The sequence below is a fragment of the Epinephelus lanceolatus genome, chromosome 21, assembly GCF_041903045.1.
Source record: "Epinephelus lanceolatus isolate andai-2023 chromosome 21, ASM4190304v1, whole genome shotgun sequence".
Taxonomy (NCBI): Eukaryota; Metazoa; Chordata; class Actinopteri; order Perciformes; family Serranidae; genus Epinephelus; species Epinephelus lanceolatus.
Window position 1 is genome coordinate 11,039,909 of NC_135754.1, and position 24,111 is coordinate 11,064,019.

A 24,111-nucleotide genomic window follows, 5' to 3' on the forward strand; every position below is an offset into this window, starting at 1 on the left:
CCAGCACTATATTCTTAAACAATTTATTATTAACAGATCCACAATCGCAAAGCTCAAGCTCCCAAATGACATGACAGTTTGGTTTCATCTGTTGACTTCACCTCTTGTAATAATAACAAGCTGTCAAAACGGTTTTCTATACAGTGCTCTAGCGACCTCTAGTGGATCCAACCTAAAAAAACAAAAAAAGAAAAAGGAAAAAACAAAAACAAAACAAAACAGTGCACCAGATTGTGAACGACTCCTCCATTGTGCCGAGTTTGGTCAAGGGCATGTCCATGTGTACAGATTTGCTATTGATGACAGCTACATTCTAACCGAAAAGGAGTGAGAGGGAAATGATCATTGCAGTCTTTACAAATGTAGAATATATCAGATTTATTCCTCGTCAGCCATAGATGTTTTTACCTCATGTAATGCCCTCTTGTTACGGCCATCATGCAGCAGAACCAATACAAACAGTGAGATTATTCACACATATGTTTGGAACAAATAAGTCCAGTTTTTATTATTGTGGTTTCTGTTAATGTAGCAGTGGCGCTCCAACCTGAACATTGATAAATAAAACACTGACAAAATTGTAATCTTTTTCCTTTTCTGTAAGGATCATTTGTTATCCTTAAGACACTGTGAAGAAAGAATAACCAAATTTATCATCATTCCACACAATTAGATTTTCCTTGACCAATGTCCTTATGCAATAGAATGTTTGTTTGTTTTCCTCTTTTAAAAAAATCCAACTCATCCTGGGGAAGAACGTGTTGGGTGGTGGCAGCGTTCTCTCCCTGTCCAAGGCCCCTCAGGAATAACTTGATGTTTTGCTACCAACATCGTCCTCCTGCGATCCCATACTCTGGAAAGTAAACACATGTCACACGTTGAGAATGTTACCTGACCTGACAACTGGAGAAACCGGTTCCTGCTGCGTTTCCATAATACGGCTAACAGTTCTGTTACATCTTGGACCTCTTTAAAGAAGCAGGAGGGTTACGAATGAATTCTTTGCTGAGAAAACCCATAACTGATCTTTTTACACTCGTCCATGTTCCAGATTTGAGGGAATGTTATATGGCGCTCAGAGAATTGATCCTCTCAATAAACCTGCTTCTTGGAACAAAGCCCTGAAGACATATCCATCGACTTCTTTCTGTTTTTGATGATATATATGTAGTGCCAATGCGTTTGTAACACCTAAATACAAAAAAGGACATGTCTTGTACAACTGTCTCTTTTTTTTGTACTTCCAACAACTCTAGCTACTGTTGTACTACAATCTTTAATTCAACTCCCCCACATATAAAGCATCTTTGCACCATGAATCCAACTAAAATGAAATTGTCTCTGTATCTGAGTCCTTCCATTTTCTCGACAACCGTTCATCCATTCGACTTCACACTTATCGGTGCACTGCTGAGGACCCGAGGGAGTGCAGTGTTGAATGCGAGCTCTTGAGATCTAGGGGACACGTTTATTAGAAGTGTGTATCTACCACCAGAAGTACACACTGTGCAGTGTATTGAGAGACCCCTATTAACTGTTACACCGCCGCAGGACATGCTGGGTACAGCTCGCTCCAAGTCACTCACTACAGTAAATTCAAGAATAGAAGAAAGGTCGGAGATGTTAGACTGTAGCAAACTCAAACATTTACAGCTGCAGCAATGTAACTTTGGGGTTAAATGCTTTGACTTCATTGAGGCCATAAAATGTTGGTGTGAGCTTTCACACCCAAATGATGCGTATAATGTACAGGGTTGGGAATGTTTACATTTGAAGCGATACTGCTAACTGCAATTAGGTACAGGTACCCAACAGTGCCTTTACTTTAACAACAAAAATTGAATTTCTGAACAAGCTGCAGGGGTGGCTTAGGAAACTAAAATTCTGCTCCTCTGCTCCTTTCTAATGACATAAAGAGCGTATCTTTTATATCTGTCTGCTTGCTTGTGTGTGTGTGTGTGTGTGTGTGTGTGTGTGTGTGTGTGCCAGCTAGTCTAGCAGTGATATGAGGCTATGATTTAAATGAAATAGCTGAAGCACTGTAGTGTTAGGCTTGTAGGGAAGCATTTCCCAGCCGTGGGTGCTTCCCCCCCTTTTGTCTGAAGTTTAACCCGGGGGCTCAGCTGAGCACTGTAGCCTGCACTTCCACTTCCTGTCTAAACCCAGCATTCTCACACTGATGCGCTCTTAGGTACTGCCACTTGCCACCAATGGATTCAACGTTAATACATACTCGTAGTCCCGCAGTAATTCAGGCCTAGTCCACACGGACCCTTGTACTTCTGAAACTGAAGTTTTTCGGGGTCCGGTTTCCAAAAAGATTCATCCGCACGAGTGGTGTGACAAATAAGTTATGGTGTAATATATAAGATATCCACACGAAACCGCAAAACCCGCTGCCAAGTGATGTAATACACATGCCAAAACAGTAGGTGGCGATGTAACTTCTAACAGAAAGGCCATTTTTAACCAATCAGAAGTCAGAGTCAATCCAGAACCTCCGTTGGCAGGCCCGTCGCTGCTTTCGTGGTAGTGTAGTTGGAAGGTGTGTAAATCACCAGCTTCATCGCGATACAATATTATATCGATTTGTTTGGATGACGATACGATGTTTGCCGATATCACAAAGTCTGCCACGATACAATTTTGATTCGATTCAATTCAGGAGCCTGCGATTGATATGACGCGATATCATATGCCCATCTAACACAATCATTTACATCAACTCACAAAAACAACTAGAATATGATTTGAGAATTTTATTTCTGAGCTCTGTTTGTTGATGAGCGGAGGCGTGCTTGCCCAGAAATGGTGACACAGACGTGCTATGTGAATTTCAAAATAAATGTGTATCTTTAAGATGACGATATGGATTGATGTTTTCATTTTGCATCTATATAATCGGATCGTTAATCAATGAATCGATGTATCGATGTGGATCAATGTATCATTACACCCCTAGTAGTTGGGGTAGCTAGCAACAGGAGCAGCCTCCTTCGTTGGTCGTTAGGTCGAGCAGCTGGATATGCCATCCAAAGAGAGCAGATAGCACGCTCACAAATAAAGTTAGCACCAGCATGTTTGTTTGGTCTGCCATTTCACTAGCTATTTACCGTTGCTCTGACGTCAAACAATGGAGACAGGTAATAAAATACTGCGGTTATCCTATCTACATGCAACCACTGGTCCCGGAGTCTTCCAAAAACTTAACCCTTGACTCCGTTTTTTGGGCCCAAAAGTGCAGTTGCGTGTGGCCAAACAGCCAAACTGCATAGAATAATACACGATTTCAGAAGTACATGGGTCCATGTGGACTAGGCCTCAATCTGTACCCTTACAACTACCCAGTTTGGTATCTAATCCTACTACTCTACTATTGCGAGGGGATGCAGTGATGTCATGGCAGGTGTATTTCCTCAGGAACCAAGAAAATTCAGTGAGGAGTGTGAAGCTGTTTGGATGAGCGGCTCTCGAGAAAGCTGAAAGCAGCAATACCAGAGGCCAAGCAGTCGGCCTGTTCCAGGCAACTTTAAACAGGCAATGCACTCGTAAAAATATGTAAATCCAGCCTTAAGGCACAAGGTACACACTATGACACTCACAAGGACATATTTGTTAAGATTCCACAAAGCAAAATGCATCCACACATGCAAAAAACAATGTCCAAATAACAAAAAAATATATATTTATATATTTGATGCTGTTACCTTCTGCACAAATTGTGGGTTTACTGTGATTTCTTGATCCATAGACTTTAGTTTCTCGTCCAGCTCTATACATTTCAACATCTGAAAGGAGAGAAACGACAGCTTCACTTTAAAAGTAGTTACCACCAAACATACTGTCAGGGTTCATACATAACATCATAACAGGACGACACCGTAAATAGAGTTGGACGTCTTCACCTCTTGGTCAATTTTGTGGAGCATTGCTGGGTTGTTGTATTTTTCGGGGTTGTCGTGGAAGCAGACCATGCCATCCTTTTGGTTAATGCTAGCGTAGATCTCACCATCTTCAATCTGCACAGAAGCATAAAGAGGAGCATGATGAAAATTAAACAGAAAACTGCTATTACAGATCAATGGTAAACTGCTGCTTGATAGAAGGTCAGATGCAAAATTTGTACTTCTAAGTCTATAAAAGAAAAACCTGCTTAATTAGCCAAGTTTAGAAGTGTTAAATGACCAAGGTAAGAACTGCTTTGTAAAGCTGATAAAATACTGACAGCATATTGTACAAAATATATATTCAACATCATAATATTTCATAATACCCACCCCTCTCCATTAAATAGCAGACCTAATATGCAGTGATTAAAACATTCCTTTTGATTTTAAGTAGGTGTACAGATGACATGTTGGACATGCTGACTTTGCCAGCTTTTATACTCTCTGGACCAACTTACCATGTGTAAGACGTATTTCTCTGCTTCCTGGGGGCCTGACAGCTGCACTCGACTCGCCATGTCTTGCAAGGACAGCGTCAGAAAGGTCTGCAGGGGGCACATGAAACAGGAGGTGGTTTTAAAAAATATCAGACTGAAGGATCTAATGAACTCATGCGCAGTTACTTTTCTTTAGCTGAGTGTTGGATCGTTGAATTTGGTTCAATGAAGTTTAAACTGCTCAATTAAAAGCAAAATATTGCATCAGCTAACTGCAGCAAAGCGTTAAAGCCGCAGAAAAAAAAAACAAATTTACCAAAACATTAAGATATTTCATATTTTACCCACTTACAGCTGGGTAAGTGATGTTACCCAGCTGTAGCTGAAGACAACAAGCTCTTGATTCATATCAGTTTTTCTCTCTCCAAACAAGCAGCTGGCTGTCAGATGTGTGTCTGCCTTCAGTCACCCATGTTTTTTGGATGTTTCCTGTCATTTGGATCACTGTCAATGCTAATGAGGTGCAGCAGCACAGTTGTAGCAGAGCAAGACTGAGAGACATTCCAAGATGTCTCAGATCAAAGTTGAGAGCGTCTGCAGCTTCTGTACTATGACGCATTTCCCAGTGAAACGGGATATTTTAGTACAGTTACAACAGGGACTTAAATCAAATCCTTGGCATTTGGCAATCACTAAAAAGTGTGTGGGCTTAGAGTTTAGTGCAACACAGAGCGACAGTGGAGCAGACTGCTGGCTCCACACACACCTCCTTCACTGTTGGATCAGGAGGATGAGGGAGAGATGAACAAATTAGACCGCCGACTCATTGTTTAAGAAAAGGAAAGAAAGGTTTTGCATTTGCAATAAACACACAGTGATACTTGATTAAAACTGGGAAAATTAATTTCTCATTTAACTGCGTCCTTAAACAAAAAAAAAAAAAAAAAAAAAAAAGGTATTGATTTCACCTGGTCAAATAAGCTGAACTTAACAGCTACATGCTACATGTACACTACAGCTTTAACCACCACATGAAGCGACGAGGGCTGGACCGATTTCACTCATATTTTCTTGTGAAAACATCTGTCTTGAATTAATAAAGAAATACAAGGACACACAAACACGCAGGCACACCCACCTTTGTTAGCCTCTGGATGTTCTTCTTGTACAGGGAGGAGAGGCACTGTTTGACCAGGCCTGTGTTGTTGTCTCGTGTGAAGGTCTCGCTGTGTTTGTTGACCAGACCGCGCAACTCGGCCGGGTTGTTGGTGGTGTAAACCTGAGCTAACTCGTGGTATGCGTTGCTCAGGGGCTAGAGGCAGCAGTAAGAGAAAAGGAAGAGGAGGGACAAAGAGAACACCAGTTAGTCAGTGGCACATTCATTCATCATTCACTCAGTCTAGGTATTTACAGCCAGTTCACTAAGCACTTTGGACTTTGTTATAATAAAAAAGATTGATTATATCATAAACAACAGGTTACTTGATAATACCAATGAAGGTAACGGTAACCTATTTGACTCCTCACATGAAACCTAGATAAACAGCAAAGGGCTTTGCATGATGGCAAAACCTTTTGGGTGCTTGAGGGTCTATAATTTCAAAGGCACATGCAGCTCTAGTAAGACAAACACAACATTGTATACAGCCAACATATAAACTGGTCTTTCATGTAGGAAATGAGATAAAGTGATGCATAAATTAATACCTAATCAGCTTTTGAATGACAAAAACCTTCAATCACACCAACAGAATATTACAAATGTTTAACTTCAAGCCTTGTCAACATGTAATATATGACTTAAATAAAATCTTAGAAAAAAAACATAAAGCACTACAGAACAACAGGCCTATCTGAACATTAATATATGAAAGATACATATTAATATTACTGATATCCAGTCAGTAACAGAAACAAATCACACAAACTGACTTGCAAACTGGCTATGGCTCTACCATTCTCCACATTGTTAACATGTTGTTAACTGTTCCTGCTTTAGCTTACAGACTGTGGCAGTAAGAACATGGACTCTCTGCTTTAATCGCCAATGCCAACTTTCTGTCTCACTTGACCACACACTTGCTACAGCAACAATGTAATATGTAACCATGTGGATTGCATTTTAACCGGCCTTGGCCATTGTCACATGGTACTAGTACTGCAAGCATCAAAACTTACATGTGGTGTGGCATTTACAAGTTGTTTTCTTCATCTACTCTCACTGCATATGTCACGTGGTGTAAGGGCAGCGTGTGTGTGCAAGTGTGCACATTAAGGTTCACGGTGTCACTTGTTTCCAACTCAGTTGTTGTTGTTGTTGTTGTTATTTTTAATCACAACTTTTGGGATTTGAAAAATGCTTTCTCTTACATCACGATATTGGTTCGAGTGAGATTTATTGTTTAACTCTTGAATGACGCAAAACAGTTCAACAGCAGCACAAACTACATTCTCCACAATGACCATAAAACAACTGTCTAAAATAGTTTAGACAAAAACAGTAAAAACTTGTTATATTAGACTGCAATAGTTTTAGCTAGTGTACATTTCTTGACTAGTTTTATCTGGCTATTCTAACAAAATTATAATGAGCTGGCTTGCATCAGCTTAAAATCCGGTTACCTAAATGCTTGCCAATGTAATCACTAACCAAGACAGCAAAACCCTAAAGGTGTGTTCAAATGTTTTGCACAGCATGATTACATGCATAGTCAAGGCCTGACACCGTGTCACAAAAACCTTTCAGTGCTCAGATCGGGTTGATATTCTCCTGAAGAAACTGAGAACCACAAATGGAGGACAAACTTATTGTCACCCCCTGTGGGCACCTGGAGCTTTACAACTCGACAGAGACAGCACAAAAGGGATGAGGGCTTGGAGAAAAGTAAGTGAAGCCATAGGACTAAATGGTGTGGAATTTGTGGAAGGTAAATAACGAAAGAGTGAAGCGGTAATGTGCAGCAAAATCATAGAGTCTTGCTGCCTTGCTTCACACTGGTTCAGAACACAGAGCCTCCGTGTCTACATTATTTGATTCCAGCTATGAACCAAGGTAACACTTAAGTTAGTGTTAGCTGCCTTCCTGAGTGAGTTTGCACAACCCTTAGTTCAGCTTTTAAGGGCAAATATTCATAAGTTGCAAATACACTCCAGCAGCAGTGTTTGCACGAGTAACACAAGACGAAAATTTGCTTCACGTTCTGTGTGAATGCACCTCTATACTACTCATTCCATCCTGGCTATTTGTCCTTACCTTGATGAACCTCCCTACTATTTGTGAGGTGTATTTGGGCAGCGGCTGCACTTTGCCGTGGAGAATGAGTGACACCAGGATGTATTTCTTATAGGCTTCCAACATGATGTGGCTCACTGCCATGGCTGGAGTGGTTATTGCCTGACAAGAGAAAATGACGCACATATGATCACCACAAATATAACGCAGAAACCATTTTGCTATGTTATTAAACGCATGCATGTCAGAGTGTTTAAGAAGTGTGAGAGTACCTGTTCATAAAAATACAGTGCTCTTTCAAAGTTTTTGAGGCCCGTGTAGATCATGCCACCATAGTAGTAGTAACATAAAAAGTGCTTTGCGTCGTAAGCTCCGTTCTCCTTACAGATGTCCATCATGTCCAACTCCAAGAAGGGCAGGGCGGGCTTGAAGCACTTTGCTAACAAGCACAGCTGCGAGGAGACAGGTAGTAAGGATAACTTAGAGCATTACACTGGACAGTCACAAGGGAAGGAACTGTGCTGGGACTAAGCTTGTGTTTGAATTATTTAACACAACCCTTTAAATGGCATGTTCAACGAGTATGCACTTATAGAAGGAGGAGATGGAAAACAACCAAGATAACTGCTGAATAGATCACATTTTGTGGCAAAATTACACATGCAAGTTATATCATGAAGCCATACAGTGACTCACCTGACACAGGTCTGCATGAACTGAGGTAAGTTGGTTTGTGTTCATCTGCATTTTGTCTATTGCCTGTTTTAGGACGACAACACCCCTCAATGGCTGTCAGAGGGAGAAAAAAACATGCAGTTAGTTATTCAGCTGCAGCTTCTCTGAGACTTCCAAACACACTGAAAACGGTCCAGGCCTGTACCACGTTTTAAAATGCATTAAAATATTTAGATCGAGACAGAAAAGGAAAACATGCTACTCCTGGATGCGGAGACTCAGCGGCGTAGGAGCAGTGGGATGACTCATTTGGGCCATGTCTTTTCGGACAGTGGGGGAAAATAACGTTAAAATGTACTAATTCCACTATGGCCCAGGGGACACTGCTTTTGCAGCTTTGTGTGTATGGCATTACAGATAGCTTCAGACACTCACAAGCTACACTGCATGGTGTCCTTTAAAACATCACACACATAACAGGCATGTTGACGAGGACGCATCACAGTAACGAGGACATCATACAAAGCTCAAAAACATTACAAAACACACCAACATTAACACTCTTGTTCAGGTGGGATGATGTTGGTGTTTTTCTGTTGTCTCTACTGGACTACACAGACAAGAGTGATATGTAAGGATTTATCTAGTGCTGTTCAGAATTGGGATTTAAGTCCGAGGCCCTACAACTTTTGGAGCTGGTAGTCTGTTTACATCAGTGAATACACACACTATGCACACTATGTTTGACTACGCAGGAAGTCTTTAATGGAAGCAGATGACTCCTTGGTTCGATGATTGTCATCCTGCATGATCAGGACCCACATGAGGAAATCAAATTCCTGTGACTGACAGACGTTTATGCAGCACTTTAATGGTGTGTATATTTATGTTTTTTAAGTGTCACAAAGAGCTCTTGAAGAAAAACTAACTGAATAAGAACGATATTGGTACTATCTGACTGCATGTTGCGCATTATGACTTACAGGTAGAGACCGTATTGATTGAATTTAATTAACAGACAAAGCATACTGAGTCAGACACAAGCACAGCAGTATTAGCAGCTTTTGACCTGATAATGAGGGAAATAACCCGTGCTGACGTGCATATGTGTTACCATGGTAACCAAATGGTTTGCATAAATAGGTTGTATACATGGCCTTATGCAAGTAAAGTGTAAGAAAGCTTTGTGAACAGATTTCTCGATCAGCAGACGGATTTTTTAGGTAGTTTGTCTTTTAAAATCAAGTTAAAAACACATATCTATTATCATAAGATTTCATGTGGTTGGTTCGTTTGCTTTCAGATCACAAATGAACAATCTGGGTTCAGTTGTTTGGTCCGCACCAGGGCTCTATTGACAGCTTTTACACGGGCCAAAATGAGACATAGAAATCTGGCAAATGGATCCAAGTTTGATTTATCTGAACCAAATAAGTATAAAGGCACCCTGAGAAATAAGACACCACTCTAAAATAAATAAATAAATCCCATTTGTATTCTGAAATGATATTTAAACTTTGTCGTCTTCATTAGCAACTACATCACTGCACACTAGTGCTGTGTGAGTCATAAATGGAAATAGTTTTGTGTAACCAGAACAGCATTTTAAATTGCATAATCTGTAATATAATCACTGAGGAAAATACTGTTTCCCAGCGAGGATATGGAGACATTTTACTGATGACTCTTACAAAAGAGCTGCAAAAAAAAAATGCAGCTTTTCTTTCTGTCATATTTAATCCAGCTTTAGCTTTTTACATTTTATGCACTAAATTAGTAATTTAAAAAATCTATTCCCCTTCATTATCAAACATCAGCAATGACTGTTGATTTATTGGGAGTGAAAACATTTTTTGCTTCTGAATAAAAGCTCTGTTATGATAACTAGCTCGGCATTTCACTTCCACTGAAGTCAGAATCCACAGTCTTACCTGTTTCCGCTCTACAAGGGCGTTTGTCAACTGGTGGCAGAGACCAGCAACTGTGGGAGGAAGCAGACGGGAAGGAAGGTGTTAAATTATTGATTTACGCTTTTAGTGGTTAGTTAAGTGTAAAGTGCTGCTCACGTGGGTACACAGGACACACTTCACTGCAGTTTATGCATCACAAACATAGACCTGGGCAAACACATACATTCATACAATGTGTCCCCTCAAACTCAAAGGTTTAATTGTGCCAAATGCTGAGCACTACCACAGCTACAGCAACATACCTGCCCGTTGCAATCTACATAACAGATGCCACACCATAGCAACAATGCAGCATGTTTTATTTTTGATTGCTACTAAAAAAAACACTTGAGAGCTTGTCAGCAGACACAGGAAAAAGCCAGTATCTGATATACAGCTTGGTAAATCTTTATATAGTAAAGTACCTGCATGAGAAAGAGTGGGCATAATTCAGATAACGTGTAACACATTTTAGCAGACTATAGGCTCTCAACACAATATGCAAAGAAACACTTATCAGTTTAGAAATCTGTTTGTGTTCTACTGAAAACCTGTCCAACATAAAAACCACCAGCAGGGCACAAACATGCTTCCCAAACATCTACGAGCGACAGGTTTAGTTAGTCTGGACTTACAAGTGTCTGTTGCATATCTAATGTGCTCCCCATTGCAGGTACTGATGAAAAGCTGGACTTGGGAAAAGAGCGTCTCAAAGTCAGGGATGTTTGGCATGGAGAACTTCACAAATCTGGAAGGAAAGAGATAGAGGTGAGCAAAAGACCTTTAAGTTTTAATTTAGGTTAATTGTTACTGATGGTAAACAATATTGCCAGCAAAATCAAACGCCAACCTTAGATTTATTTTCATTTGCAACGTTTTTTATTTTGCTTCATTTTTTTGGGCACCATGTCCATTCATTTTTGTAGCTTCTTCTTAGATGTGTGCTGCGTACAGTCTGGCATCTGTCTGTATTTCTTTACACAGCTCCACCCTCACCTGCATGCTGTGGCAATGAACATCCCACACACAGCAAAATAAGAAGGAAGGAAGGAAATACAGGCAGAAGGGAGGGTCTCTATAAAGAAATGCACCGCCACACACTTCTAGTGGGTCATAAATGATCATTTACGATGGCTTACTTTTTAATGAGTTCATACATTGTTTTTAGGGAACTCAAGCATAATACAGCTCTAACTTGTAATGACAACACACTGGCATGTGGGTAGAAAATGAAAACGCACAATTGGATGGCTTAAATTGTTAGGTCATCTCTATATGCAAAGGCTCCAATGGTATCTATAGAAACGTGTTTACTTGAGTTTTTGAGGTTTGTGATACAGAAGTGAACTCATGATGCATGATTTACTAAAAATAAATAATCGTTTTCTTTGTTACAATGTTAGTTCAGGCCTACATTATTAGTTGCAACAGGTAGATTTGAGCTGCTTTTTGGCTGCATTAGATTTGCAATGCTACATGCAACAGGCAGCCTTTACAAACACAATACCGCTGAGAAGAAAGGGAATGGCACCTTTTATTCAAGGTGCCAATCCTGGATTATTTATTTTGTTTCAACCAACTTGGCAAGTCACATTTTAAGCTAAAGACTGGCAACAAAATTGTGTTCACCATTCTCTCTGTTATCTATCTTTCTCCAAGGTTTCACCACCTCTACCCTAATAATCACTAAAAGTTCAATGTGACCTTCAACAGACACAACGATAACAGAAACTCCAGACCCAAATTAGAGATACATTAAGCGAAAACAAGGAGCATCATGAAGACGGTAGTGTAGAAGAGCACAAGACTGGACAGAACTGACCTCAAAGGCAAACAAGACCAATAAATAAATGGGAATAGGAACAGAGCAGGATACTTACAGCACAGCCAGCACGCCTAGGGAGTGCTCCTGGATGTCCAGGGCCCCCAGCACCGTGTCCAGGTGGGACAGATTTTTGGCCAGCAGCTCCCCACTCTTGTTGATCAACTCGCACAGCTGAGTCATCTGGCCTGGAGTTGAAGGGGCAGGAAAATAGAGGGAAATTAAACCACTTTAGACCTTATTGCATACCCTTTAGATCTTCGGAAGGACACAGATCTCATATCTTAAATGAATTACATTGCAATGCTAGATGTAGATTAGTTTTAAATGAGGCTGCTTTTAGGCTGGCCTGCTGTTTTATAAATGAATTAGGTTGGTCTACTGGAATTAAATGTCAATGATTTTCAACTTACACATTTTTATTACATGCTGTGGACACATGCCCAAAGACTTAACTGAACTGAAAACTACACATGGTATTATAACATCCCTCTTATCACAGGAAATGTAAATGATGAGTATGCTGAGGCATTTTCTCCATCGTTTCAGTGGTCGAATTAGTGATAAAATTGCAATTTTCTTGTCTACGGATGCCCAGAGGCTATTCTTTACAAATGTAGAAAACAAACTGACTTACAAAATGATACACGATCATCGAGCTGTGGCTGAGTGTCTCAATATAAATCGGCCGGTCAAGTGTCCTGTCAAGGCCTTGCAACAGAGGTAATGCAAGTGCGATTGACAGTTGACTTTAAACCAATAACATTCGTTAATTCCATTCTTCAGCCAATCATGTGGGGCCAGGGCGGGACTACCGGTGGGCAGCCCTCAGAAATTATTTTCTAGATCAAAAACAAAAAGTAGCATTTTGACATTTTCTTTGATATACCACCCAGTTCGCGGTTATCCTAGGCGTCCCCGTGTGCTAACGCATCTTCTGGTGATACTTTACAGAACTCTCGCAGCCCCATAAAGTCATTTTTGCGGTGTGTTTACATGATAAAGCAAAAAGAGGGCTCTGACCAGTTTGGCTGCCTAGCTATCGGCAAGGCATTGGATAGCATATGCTAGCTAACTAGCTAATACTTCCCACTCGAATGAGTTTAGCAAGCCTACCTTGAGCGGAGAGCTGCCGCACATTGTTCACAAACTGCTCCAAGGCTGAAGCCATTATTTCCTGGGTCCAAAGTGGAGGTAATTTGCACTGTTTTTCATTCAAACGTCAGAAACAACTCCGTCCGGACTAAGACAGGGGGCCACACAGCCGCCACTGAGGTGAAGCTATCGCGATATCATAAAAACAGAACAGACTGCAACGAGATTTGCAAACCGACCACTGGATTCTTAAAGGGCCAGACACACGATTTATTTTAAGTATTATCGTATTCTCTATTTTTGATAAATATATTTATTATTTAGAACTGACAACTTATTGTCCTTGTCATATATCTTAAAGGGACTACAGTTGTATATTTCCGACTGCAGTGCTAGTTTTTCCTTTAAGTAAAATAAATACAGGAAATGACGTACAATTTGCCGGGTTTTCAACGAAGATGGTATTAAATGTAAGAGCTCCTGTGTAACTGACTTTACAGAATCCACTGACTACAGACTGGACACCAAATACATCAAGTGTTCAGTTCAGTACAGTATTAAAATGGGTAAAAACACTGAATAAAGCAGTTTCATACTACATATCAGTGTTTCTTCTACGCTGCTTGGAACGTCACACTGGTATCTTAATGTGTGCTCATCATATTTTGGATCCAAATGTTCAGGAGGTTTTTACCAACATTATCCACAGAGGTCTCCTCCTCGCAAAAACAAATTGACTCGGCAATTTCAACACTTAAAAAACATTGAATAAAGCAGTTGTTGCAGAGGTGCTGTTAACGGTAGTGGCTGACACGAAAACGTGAATGAGAGCCACGTTTGAGAGCCAGTGTTTGGTTTGTCCATTGTGGGCTACTGTATAAACGTGGTGGTGCAACATGGTGATCTCTGTAGAGAAGGACCTGCTCCCTGTGTAGATACAAACAGCTCATTCAAAGGTAAGAAAATTCTTATTTTCAAGTGATTACACATTAAAGAAAACATGTTATATTCCATTTCTGCCAATATTAGGGATAGGAATCACCAGAGGCCCCACAATACAATATTATCATGATACATAAGTCATGATACAATATTAACACAATTTTTAACATGTTGCAATATGTTGAGTCTGGCAATAAAATATATTTATTACCTTGTTTCAACTGTAAATTATCAGACTCAGACTCAGACAACTTTATTAATCCCACAAGGGGCAATTGGTTTGAGCAGCCCAGCACAACAACATGTGAACACAACACATACAATAAACACGTAGAATAAAAATACAAAGATGCTAGGAATTATGTCCCCAAAGGAAGACTCTGTCAAGTCTCGTTTTATCGAATAAAATACAGTTAGTTAGTCTGTTTATCTCACTTAAACCATTTTTTTTACAGCAAAATGTATCTAGTAAACTGAAAAGCAACTGATCATAGTATTTTACTATACTACCAATTGTTTAATTTAAATTTGTAATATATATTTGTAATATATATTACAAAAATTTGTAATATAATAAAAAATTGGTACTTGGTGTCCGTATAACAATACGATATTGCCACACAAAAATAGTGTGATACTATGCTGTATCAATTTTCCTCCCACCCCTAGCCAATATATCTTCCTAAATCCTACACACTGGACCTTTAATATAGGGCCTACAGTAATATTTTTTTGTTTCATTGCCATACCACCATATGTCTAGCTGCATACTGAAGTGCACTGTAATTGTGATTGGTGGCAAATGCAAAATGTATAAAACTGATTTACAATCACTGAAAATGAGCAAAAGAAAAAAAAATACCACAACTCAAATATAGACAATTAAACATTTACCCTGGCAAATTTAAAATGTCATGCATTTTACGTACAGCTGATGGATCATGCCATCAGTCCAATCAACCACCCCTTTTTAGAAATGCAGAAATATTATTTTACCCACAAAGGATTGGTTATGACTTGTCACATTTAGGCAAAAATAAATTCCACCCATGAAAAAAAATAGATAAATAAATAATCATGATCATAATAAAAATAATGGTGGTAACATATTAACATACACGTTTTTTCCAAACTGGTTTACAAATTATTGAAGATGAGAAAAATTTGATTTGCAAAACTGTATAACTGCAGTTTGTGCCTATACAAGGCTCACACACAAATCAGTGGCGGAGTGAGCCATCGTGTTGTTGTCACATATCTTTGCAGTGAGCAGGCTCGTAGTACAGTGTGTTCTCCCTGTTCAGCTTTTCTCTCCTTGGTGCCGCAGTACCGGCTGTGTACTAGTCGGTGTTGCTCAGGAGGCACTAATAGCCAGATGTTACAGATGCTGTGGGTTTGAGAAAGGCTCTGGGTCGCTGCCGGGAAGTTAATACACACTGACAAACGATGCAAACAGGTCCCATTAAACTGTGACCAAAGGCATGTCACATTTGACCTGCCTGCTGCTGTGCGGCTAGCCTGTCAGCTAAAGTTAGCCACCGACCGCTAGCAGCTGTCTGGCTGTGACACAAAACTTCACTCAAAGATAAATAACACCACAATACAAAGTGCACGGTTTAACCGCGGCAGTATTAAGAGAACTTTCCGACTTCCATGCGGACTTTGTCCAGTGTCTCCAGCCGCCGTTTGGAGAGGGTTAACTCTAGTTACAGTACCGCAGCTGCAGCCGCTCAGTCAAGGGTCAACAATGTTACTGTACGGCACCGCACGCCTACTAGGAAGAGGGAAAACTATGCTCCGTGATCCGGTTAAGAGGATTTGCGGAAACATGTCTTCCTCCTCTGCCTCGGGTAAGAGACTGCGGGTTCTGGTCGACATGGACGGGGTTCTGGCGGACTTCGAAGGGGGGTTCTTGAAGAAGTATCGAGCCCGGTACCCGGAGGAACCCCACATCACCCTAGAAGACAGGAGAGGGTTTTGGGTGTCAGCGCAGTACGGGCAGCTGAGGAGTGACCTGTGTGTAAGTGGCATGCATTCATGTGGAATATAGTTACTTGTAGTCACATTTGGAGTCCTACACAGAGCCAGATGCCCTGGAGCTGGGTCCCTAGGGTCCCTGGTAAAATAGTTATATTTGAACATAATTTAATTAACAGTATTTCCCATTGACAGACTGTGTTGTAGATGCAGCTCTCACTCTGTGGAGTCTGCAGTTGTAGCTTGACATTAACCAACATGATATATTGCTGGTCACTCACACAGAAACATTCTTTAATGGGCTATATAGATCAATGCTCGTCAGTTTTCTTTTGCTAGTGGTTCATTAAAGCAAAGCAATGATCAGAGTGGTGTAGTGATAGGTAATGAGGTGGGTGTACTAGGTAGATGGGTAGGATACCAAGCAGGAAGTGGGTGTACTCTCCTACAGTATATATTCCAATTGGCTGATGGGTGGGTACACTGTAAACAGACAGGAAAACATGATGGAATTCCCTCTATACCTGTGTATATCCCACTGGTTTCCACCCTTTTTCCTTAAGGGCCCCCTTTTAATCATTAAGTTAACTGATGACACCTGACAAAGTGACATTTAATGGATATTTCATATATTATTTAATGTATAACGATCACAGTGCAGAACAACTGTACAGGTAGCCCAAATATTGAACACAAAACCTGCAGGAAGTTTGTGTAAAAGGAGCAATTTGTATGAATTTTGAGCAGATTATTTCCTGTGAATATTGCACGAGAGATGGGTTTCCTCTGTCAGGTATCTTTATAATTAATATTTAATTATTTTATTTGAATAATAATCAAAACTTGTATAATGTAGTTTCAGTTTAGTTTATTTAAGAAGGGACAGTGCAAATTAATAAATAAACATGGTATAAAAATGCCAAAATTAGCCAAAAGGCTATTTTTCAACTGTAGTCTCTACCTAAAATACAAGAAAGCACAAAAATCAAACAAACAAAAAAATGACACAAAAAATGAAAAGAAAACAGGGCATACAGTTTAAAAGACTTCTTTAAACGCATCAGCAAAAAATGATTTTAACATGTTTCTCTAGTCACAAGGATGTAATGATAATCAAATGTGTGATTAAGTGCATAACAATGATTTCATTTCATCTTCTTCACAGAAATAAATGCAGAGAAAAGTCTCGTGACCCCTAGGGTGGGTCAGGACCCCTAGGCTGGGAACCAGTGCACTCAAACATATTGATGAAAAATTCTAATTTAAAAAAAAAAAAAGCTATGCTGTTACAGGCAACCATGCACAGCCTTCAAATAAGCATTAGCAAATGTAATCATAGTCACAAATAAACTTAACGTATTGGCAGTATTATTACTATTGAAGTGTACTGCAGCTCTGTGTGTGGTTTGGCCACATAGTGTTGCTGCACCCAGCCGTTGCTCGACTGCTGTGTGTACAATCAATGTCAAACACTGACGTGTCTTTCTATTCTGTTGCATTCAAATGTTTTAAAAAGTGGAAAACTAGAATGTAATATTAATGTTTAAATTGTCAATCTTTTATGTTGCACTGCATGTGTAATGTATGTCGACAGCAGTGGCATTCATTTATTGCATATTTGTAAATTATACTGCACAGCTGTACTTGCATATAATAAATATTTTAACAGGAAATGGGGGGCAGACCTCTAGAAACAGCCTTGACTGCATTACACCACTGGCAGTGCCTGTATGCATCCTCAGAGTGGTGCATGTATGCATTTGCATTGTGCTGACCTGTTCAATCTCAGCTAGCCTGAAACGTAGCCAGTATCTGAAATGACAAAATGCAGAGCCTCTTATCCCACACTGTAAAAAAAACTACCTCCATACTGAACCATTACATGTTTTTATATATATATATATATATATATATATATATATATATATTGTAACGCTGGGTATATAGTGACTGTTATTATGTGTGTTGATTACATGATTTTCTATTGAGGGAGGTGTCCACTGTAGGGGTATTGGCTGATAAGTTGTTCTGGGGAGAGGTAAGGAATGTTGGGGGTAAGTTACGACAGTTCACAACAGAGGGGGTGGGAGTGAGAGCGGGAGGCTGCGGAAGCTGTTGGCGGCATAGTGATTGAGGGGCAGAGTTCAGTGATAGTTAGAGAGCTGTTTTGTTTTTTTTCCCGGGGACACCTCAACCTCGGGTTAGCTGTTACTACGGCAAGGGAATAAATCGGGGCTCTGCTGAGCTAGCAAACTGCAACCTCGCCTCCTCCTCGTCCTTCTTCTACCCTCCTTGCTACCTCGCAACGCTACAATATATATGTATGTATATATATATATATATATATATATATATATATATATATATATATATATATATATATATATATATATATTTTTTTTTTTGTGACACCTTTTAATAGAGGAGATATTCACTTTACTGTCATAGAGGAGCAAAGAAACAGGAAAATGTTCACATAAGTAGCTCCAATTGGGAAATTGTTGGTGCTCTCATGTTACTAAGTTTGTATAAGTGAGGCGTAGATCTAGCTCATAGGATTCCACACAGTGCAGTAGTATGCAAAAGTGCATGTTCAAGCCAGTTAATCTGTTTTTGTGACAACGGAAAAACTGCCCACTCACCCTGATCTGAAAAGCTTTGTAAAATATGTCTAATCTGTGTTATATCACGCAAATAAATTATGCCACAAAATCGTACACTAGGCCAAGGTTATGAGGTCTGTGTTGAACATGAGCACAAAAGAGGAAATAGACCACAAAGATGTTTTTCTCACTTCCTGCTTTGTCGTTATTGACACATTCAAAAAAGCTGCACAGTACAGTCTCATTCAGATATCAGCTTCTCTATTCCTTTTGGCAACCGGGTGTCTATCTGACACTGAAAAAGTCAACTTATGAACATTCAGTCTTTAGAGCACATGTTACATGGGTACATACATACATACACCTTATCAGTCACTGATATGATGCTGGGTGTGTGTTTATTTTGCTCCAGGAAAAAGCCATCAGTATCTGGGAGTCCAAGGACTTCTTCATAGAACTGGAGCCACTGCCAGGAGGAGTGGAGGCGGTCAAGGAGATGGCCAAGATGGATAAGTAGGTCTTGAACATTCAGTTCACTCATCTGATATATAATCTGATTGGGCTGCTGCTGATGTAAGAGTAAAATGTCATACAGGCAAGTTTCTGAGCAGTAGATCATCTCAGAAATTGAGTGAGGGAGATACACTGCTTTAAAGTAAGACAGCTCACCATACATGAACTCATTAGCATATTGGTGACATCAATCATTTGGGATAATGAACACATTTTATAACTTTGCTAAATTACCACATTCAGTGTTACAAATCACAATTTGCCTCAGAGGGTTTTACAACATTCGACATCCCTTTGTCCTTGGACCCTCACAGCAGATAAGGAATCCTCACCCTGGACAGGTTGCCAGACTATCACAGGGCTGACACATAGAGACAGACAACCATTCACACTCACATTCACACCTATGGACAATTTAGAGTCACCAGTTAACCTGCATATCTAGGGATTATTGGAGGAAGCTGGAGTAGTTTAGTTTAGTTTATTATTTCACACACATGATAATATGAAATATGAAATACAGTACATGCTGTATACAGACATTACAGTATTTTGATGTGTGAAAGGGTCACCCCAAGGAAGCTATTTAAAGCTTATAATAGGGGGCCTGGGGGCCCACAAATAACAGACAGGATATTGGCCAGATATTCTTAGGATACAACAACAAAGAAACAGACATATAATAGGCACACAATAGACAGTCACAGTGTTTTAGTTTCAAATAATACTTTATGTAGTACAGATGAGGAATTAACAAAGTCATATACAAGATGAAGAGAAGCGGCCTTAAAATGGAACCCTGGGGAACTCCATGATTGATGGATTGGTATGATGATTTATGGTCATTTACATAAACATATTGGTGTCTTCCAGACAGATAATTATGAAACCAGTCTAGCGCTAGGCCTCTAATACCATAGTGTTGCAATTTGTTGATTAGGATGTCAATCTTGATGGTATCAAATGCTTTAGATAAGTCCAAAAAATGCCAATACCGTAGTCGCCTTCATCAATTGCATCATTGATTTTATTAGTTAGATCCAGTACTGCCATATATGTAGTATTTTTCTTCCTGAATCCATACCCAGAGGAAAGCCACACTGATACAGGGAGAGCATGCAGGCCCCACGCAGAAGGGCCCCCCCACCCCAGGTTTGAACCAGGAACCCTCTTGCTGTGAGGTGACAGTGCTAAACACTGCGCCACTGTGCCACCCTGACCCTTCACTTCACATCAGTTATGTTAATGGAAACATTACATTGATTTATGTTCATATGCACAAGATGAGACACTTTCTTTACACGAGATGCACCGATAAGGAATTTATGGATTGATAATTATCACTGATTATTGTGTTGCTATGTCAAATACTGATATGGAGTCATATTGAGACACTGGCTGCTGTGCTGTTGGTGCACTCTGTGTGCTCTAATGAAAGCATCTGTATTGATAACAGGATGCGTTTGCCATTTCCGGTAGCATTCTCAGAGCCACGTGATACAGTGGAATAACATCTAAAAATAGCCGCCATATTTATGAAACTGTTTGTTTACATTTGCTCTAATGGTGGAAATAAATGGGGTTCTATAACCAGCAGTGTCTGAATAAACCTGTTTTCTTATCAGCGGAATGTGTCACATGGTGCGATCTCATACTGTATTTCTGACCTCTTTGTTTTCCTTCCAGAGAATGTCCACCGCCTGATCCAAAAATAGCTATTGCTTTCGGTTACACAGAGTCGGCGTGTCTGTTATGTAAGCAGCTGGAAAATCAATATTGTTGATGTTTTTAATTTTTCCACTCTTGTCTTGTTGTGTCCTTTTCTTTCCGCAGCACAGATGTCTTTATTTGCACCAGTCCAATAAAACATTATAAACACTGCCCGTATGAGAAGGTTAGCCCTCTGCTCATCAACAACATCCATTCTGTTCTTTTTGTAAATACTTATTTGTTTTCTTTTTCTAATTAGATCTCATTTCCCCTGTGTGTGCGTGCGTGTGTGTGTGTGTGGGTGTTTGTGTGTGTGCATGTGTGTTTGTCCAGTATGCCTGGGTAGAGAAACATTTGGGCCATGACTTTCTGGAGCGAGTCATCCTAACCAGAGACAAGACAGTAATCGCCGGGGACATCCTCATCGATGATAAGCCTGACATTCTAGGTGAGGACTGTACGTGTGTTTGCGTGTGTGCACACGCAGTGTTTATCTCATCATAACAACAAAGATAATTTAATTTAGTCAAAGAATTATATAAGAAGAGATCATTATGTATTGTTACACCTGTTTATTTTGCGTTTGAAATTGATGACAATGCAGCTCCCAGATCCATCGCTGCCTGCTAAGCTCCACCCCTCTGGTACGTGACATACGCAGTCTCTAATGATAATGGTGGCAGATTTACTACTTAAAGGTATTTGTCCTCGTTAAACAATAGGTCCTTAGTTTCATACACAGGCAGACAAAAGCAGGTTTCTTATTTCTAGTGGATGACTTTTGTCGGCTGAAATGAAAACGGTCGCTGGAGGAGTTGATCAGATGTAGCTGGCTGGCTAACTAAGCTAACGTTAGCTCCACAAATTGGCTGAAAATGTCTTTTAAAACAGTTTCCAGCTGACTTGTTTTAAAACTAGAATCCTGTAAAAGGTGTTGAAATGCATGCCAAAATGACTTAACTCACTCTAATAATCATATTCCTACATTACACTTACCTTTGAACAAGACCACATACTGTCTGCAATGCTAACCTGCAATGCTAAAATGTGATTTGTCCAAAAATCTGTCCTAAATTTGGTTAAAAGGTGTCTTGAACGGGTCTTAAAAAGCATTAAATTTAATTGTCTTAATACCTGTAGGCTACACAGTGGATGTGCTTTAACTGAGTGCACTAGAAATTTCGTTGTATTGTATGCCTTACTGTACAATGACAATAAAGGAACCTTGAACTTGAACCTTGATGTCATGAACAGGGCGCTTTGTAAATGCAGTGTGTAATCCCATGTGTTCATTGGCCCATGGGAGTTAAACTTGGTTACTACTGTGGCTAGCTAGTTAACAGGACAGGCAATTGCACCTTACCTTACACTAGACAAATCCACTCCTTACACTTTTTTCCATGTGTTTTTGCTTTTGTAGGGGCAAACAAACAAAATGACATGAACCTCTAAATGCTTTCAATGTAGAGTAGCAGTCTTACTACAGACCCATGAACATTGCTTCAGCATGTGGATAACACCAAAGCTTGACGTACCTGTCTTGCCTAGTAACGGTTGCTAAACTACTATTGCTTAATTGCTGTTCCAGCGTAGGGGGAAATACATTATTGTAAGTTCTCTGATGTGAAGAAGTGCAGCTGAGGTGTATTTGTTGACTGAGTTTTGAGAACTGAAGGCTTTGCTGTTTATAACGATCACTGACTGGCAAAAGGCGGTGACATAACCAAATGTAAATATGTTTCTAAAAATAGCATTAAACTGAACAGCATTCAGCAAAGAGTTGAAGAGCAAGATTAATAAGATGGTAGAAGGAAGGAGAAAAATCTGAAAGGAAGAGGATTGCATAATCCTGTTTGTCATGTGGGTGTTAAAATGATTTGCATACATCTTCTTCACTGCTTCATTTACACCTTGTAAGACAGCTGCCACAGTGAGAGGACTGTTAGCCAGGATCTGCTGGGGTTGGTTAAAGCAGTGGTTTGTACGCTCTGCAGGGAAACGTGTGGTTTTCAGCTATGTAATGTATCTATCTAACATGTCTCCTGACCAGGCGTGGAGCCCAAACCGACGTGGGAGCACGTCCTGTTCACCGCCTGCCACAACAAGCATCTTTCCATCAGCCCCTCCCATAGACGACTCCTGTCTTGGTCGGACGACTGGAGGGCAATTCTGGACAGCAAAAGGCAGTGAGGAACCCCTTCGCACATGAGCCCCAGCCCCAGCCCCAGCCCCAGCCGCCTGGCTTCCTGGTTAGTTGAGGACTTGGGGGTCTCTGTGGTAACATCATCACAGCACCGGTGGGGGTCGAGACTCAGAGGGAACTCTGTCTCGCAACACCAGAATTTATTTCTGAAAAGATGTAGAGAAAAATTTTAAGAGGGGAACAATCAGAGGAATGAATAATATAAACAGGCTAGATGTCTTACACAAAGCAGACACTTGTTGCACTCTGTCAGGAGAGGACATTCACTTGTTTGACCACAAGGGGGCACTCTGAGACTGAGTGTGAAGTGAGCTACCTTTCCACCAACTTTCACTGAAGAAACTGTGACAACAAAACTTGAGGTAAAAGGGCAGATTGAACTTATTATATACAGCAGGGCACTCCACCACTCACTTAGATGTACAAAAAATAGTTTACGTGAGTCGTAGGCACTGTCGAGTATGTGCAATACATAAACATACTGTAAGAACACACATTGTTACATCTGGTCATCATTTTACATGTACTTTCTGGGAGGGTACTTCATGTGTCCCAAGTCACCAAGTACCACTGTCATGTAAATATAAATATATGTACAGAGATGTCTCTTATGGTTTTAAAGAACAGATGTAGTTACATTGGTGCTTTTTTATACGCAGTTCCTCTGTTTCACAAAGATCTATGCATCTTAACTAATACACCGATATAAGAAAAAAATTGAATTGCGCACACTGTACATATGCATGTTGCCAAAACCATCACTAGCGTTGGATATGTTAAAAATATTAAAGGAAGAAAAGACATATTGGGGTTTGTGTAAGAGTTTATTTTAGAATTTAACGTTTTATTTTTATATGTTAGAATGAACCAACACACAAAAAAGAGAAATGATTTATATTATATGTTGTTGTTTGTTTGTTTTACATGCTCTACTTTCACACAGCCAGTAAAGCTATTTTGAGCACAATAAGCAAAACTCTTGCAGTTTGCTCATTGTAAATACACT

General features: G+C 40.0%; 2 protein-coding genes across 2 annotated transcripts; one reads left to right on the top strand and one right to left on the bottom strand.

Annotated features, from left to right (window-relative positions):
• Nucleotides 1–9: 9 nt before the first annotated feature.
• On the bottom strand, nucleotides 10–13,359 carry cops3 (COP9 signalosome subunit 3). Its single transcript, XM_033610513.2, has 12 exons — nucleotides 13,179–13,359; nucleotides 12,121–12,250; nucleotides 10,876–10,988; nucleotides 10,223–10,272; nucleotides 8,313–8,405; nucleotides 7,889–8,068; nucleotides 7,638–7,778; nucleotides 5,523–5,696; nucleotides 4,406–4,492; nucleotides 3,906–4,019; nucleotides 3,708–3,788; nucleotides 10–853 (listed from the first exon to the last, which is right to left on the bottom strand). Exons 1-12 carry the CDS (start codon nucleotides 13,231–13,233, stop codon nucleotides 800–802), a joined length of 1,272 nt encoding a protein of 423 aa, XP_033466404.1. The 5' UTR covers nucleotides 13,234–13,359; the 3' UTR covers nucleotides 10–799.
• A 2,291-nt stretch (nucleotides 13,360–15,650) lies between these two features.
• Nucleotides 15,651–23,908, top strand: nt5m (5',3'-nucleotidase, mitochondrial). Its single transcript, XM_033612260.2, has 5 exons — nucleotides 15,651–16,119; nucleotides 19,092–19,192; nucleotides 21,026–21,086; nucleotides 21,236–21,350; nucleotides 22,953–23,908. Exons 1-5 carry the CDS (start codon nucleotides 15,847–15,849, stop codon nucleotides 23,090–23,092), a joined length of 690 nt encoding a protein of 229 aa, XP_033468151.1. The 5' UTR covers nucleotides 15,651–15,846; the 3' UTR covers nucleotides 23,093–23,908.
• Nucleotides 23,909–24,111: the final 203 nt, after the last annotated feature.

Coding starts and splice junctions, on each gene's coding strand:
- nt5m (XM_033612260.2), top strand. CDS start 15,847: ATGTTACTGTACGGCACCGCACGCCTACTAGGAAGAGGGAAAACTATG. Junction 19,193..21,025: donor GAGATGGCCAAGATGGATAA/GTAGGTCTTGAA, acceptor TTCTTTCCGCAG/CACAGATGTCTTTATTTGCA. Junction 21,087..21,235: donor AACACTGCCCGTATGAGAAG/GTTAGCCCTCTG, acceptor GTGTTTGTCCAG/TATGCCTGGGTAGAGAAACA.
- cops3 (XM_033610513.2), bottom strand. CDS start 13,233: ATGGCTTCAGCCTTGGAGCAGTTTGTGAACAATGTGCGGCAGCTCTCC. Junction 7,779..7,888: donor CACTGTATTTTTATGAACAG/GTACTCTCACAC, acceptor TTCTCTTGTCAG/GCAATAACCACTCCAGCCAT. Junction 5,697..7,637: donor TAGTAGGGAGGTTCATCAAG/GTAAGGACAAAT, acceptor TGCTGCCTCTAG/CCCCTGAGCAACGCATACCA.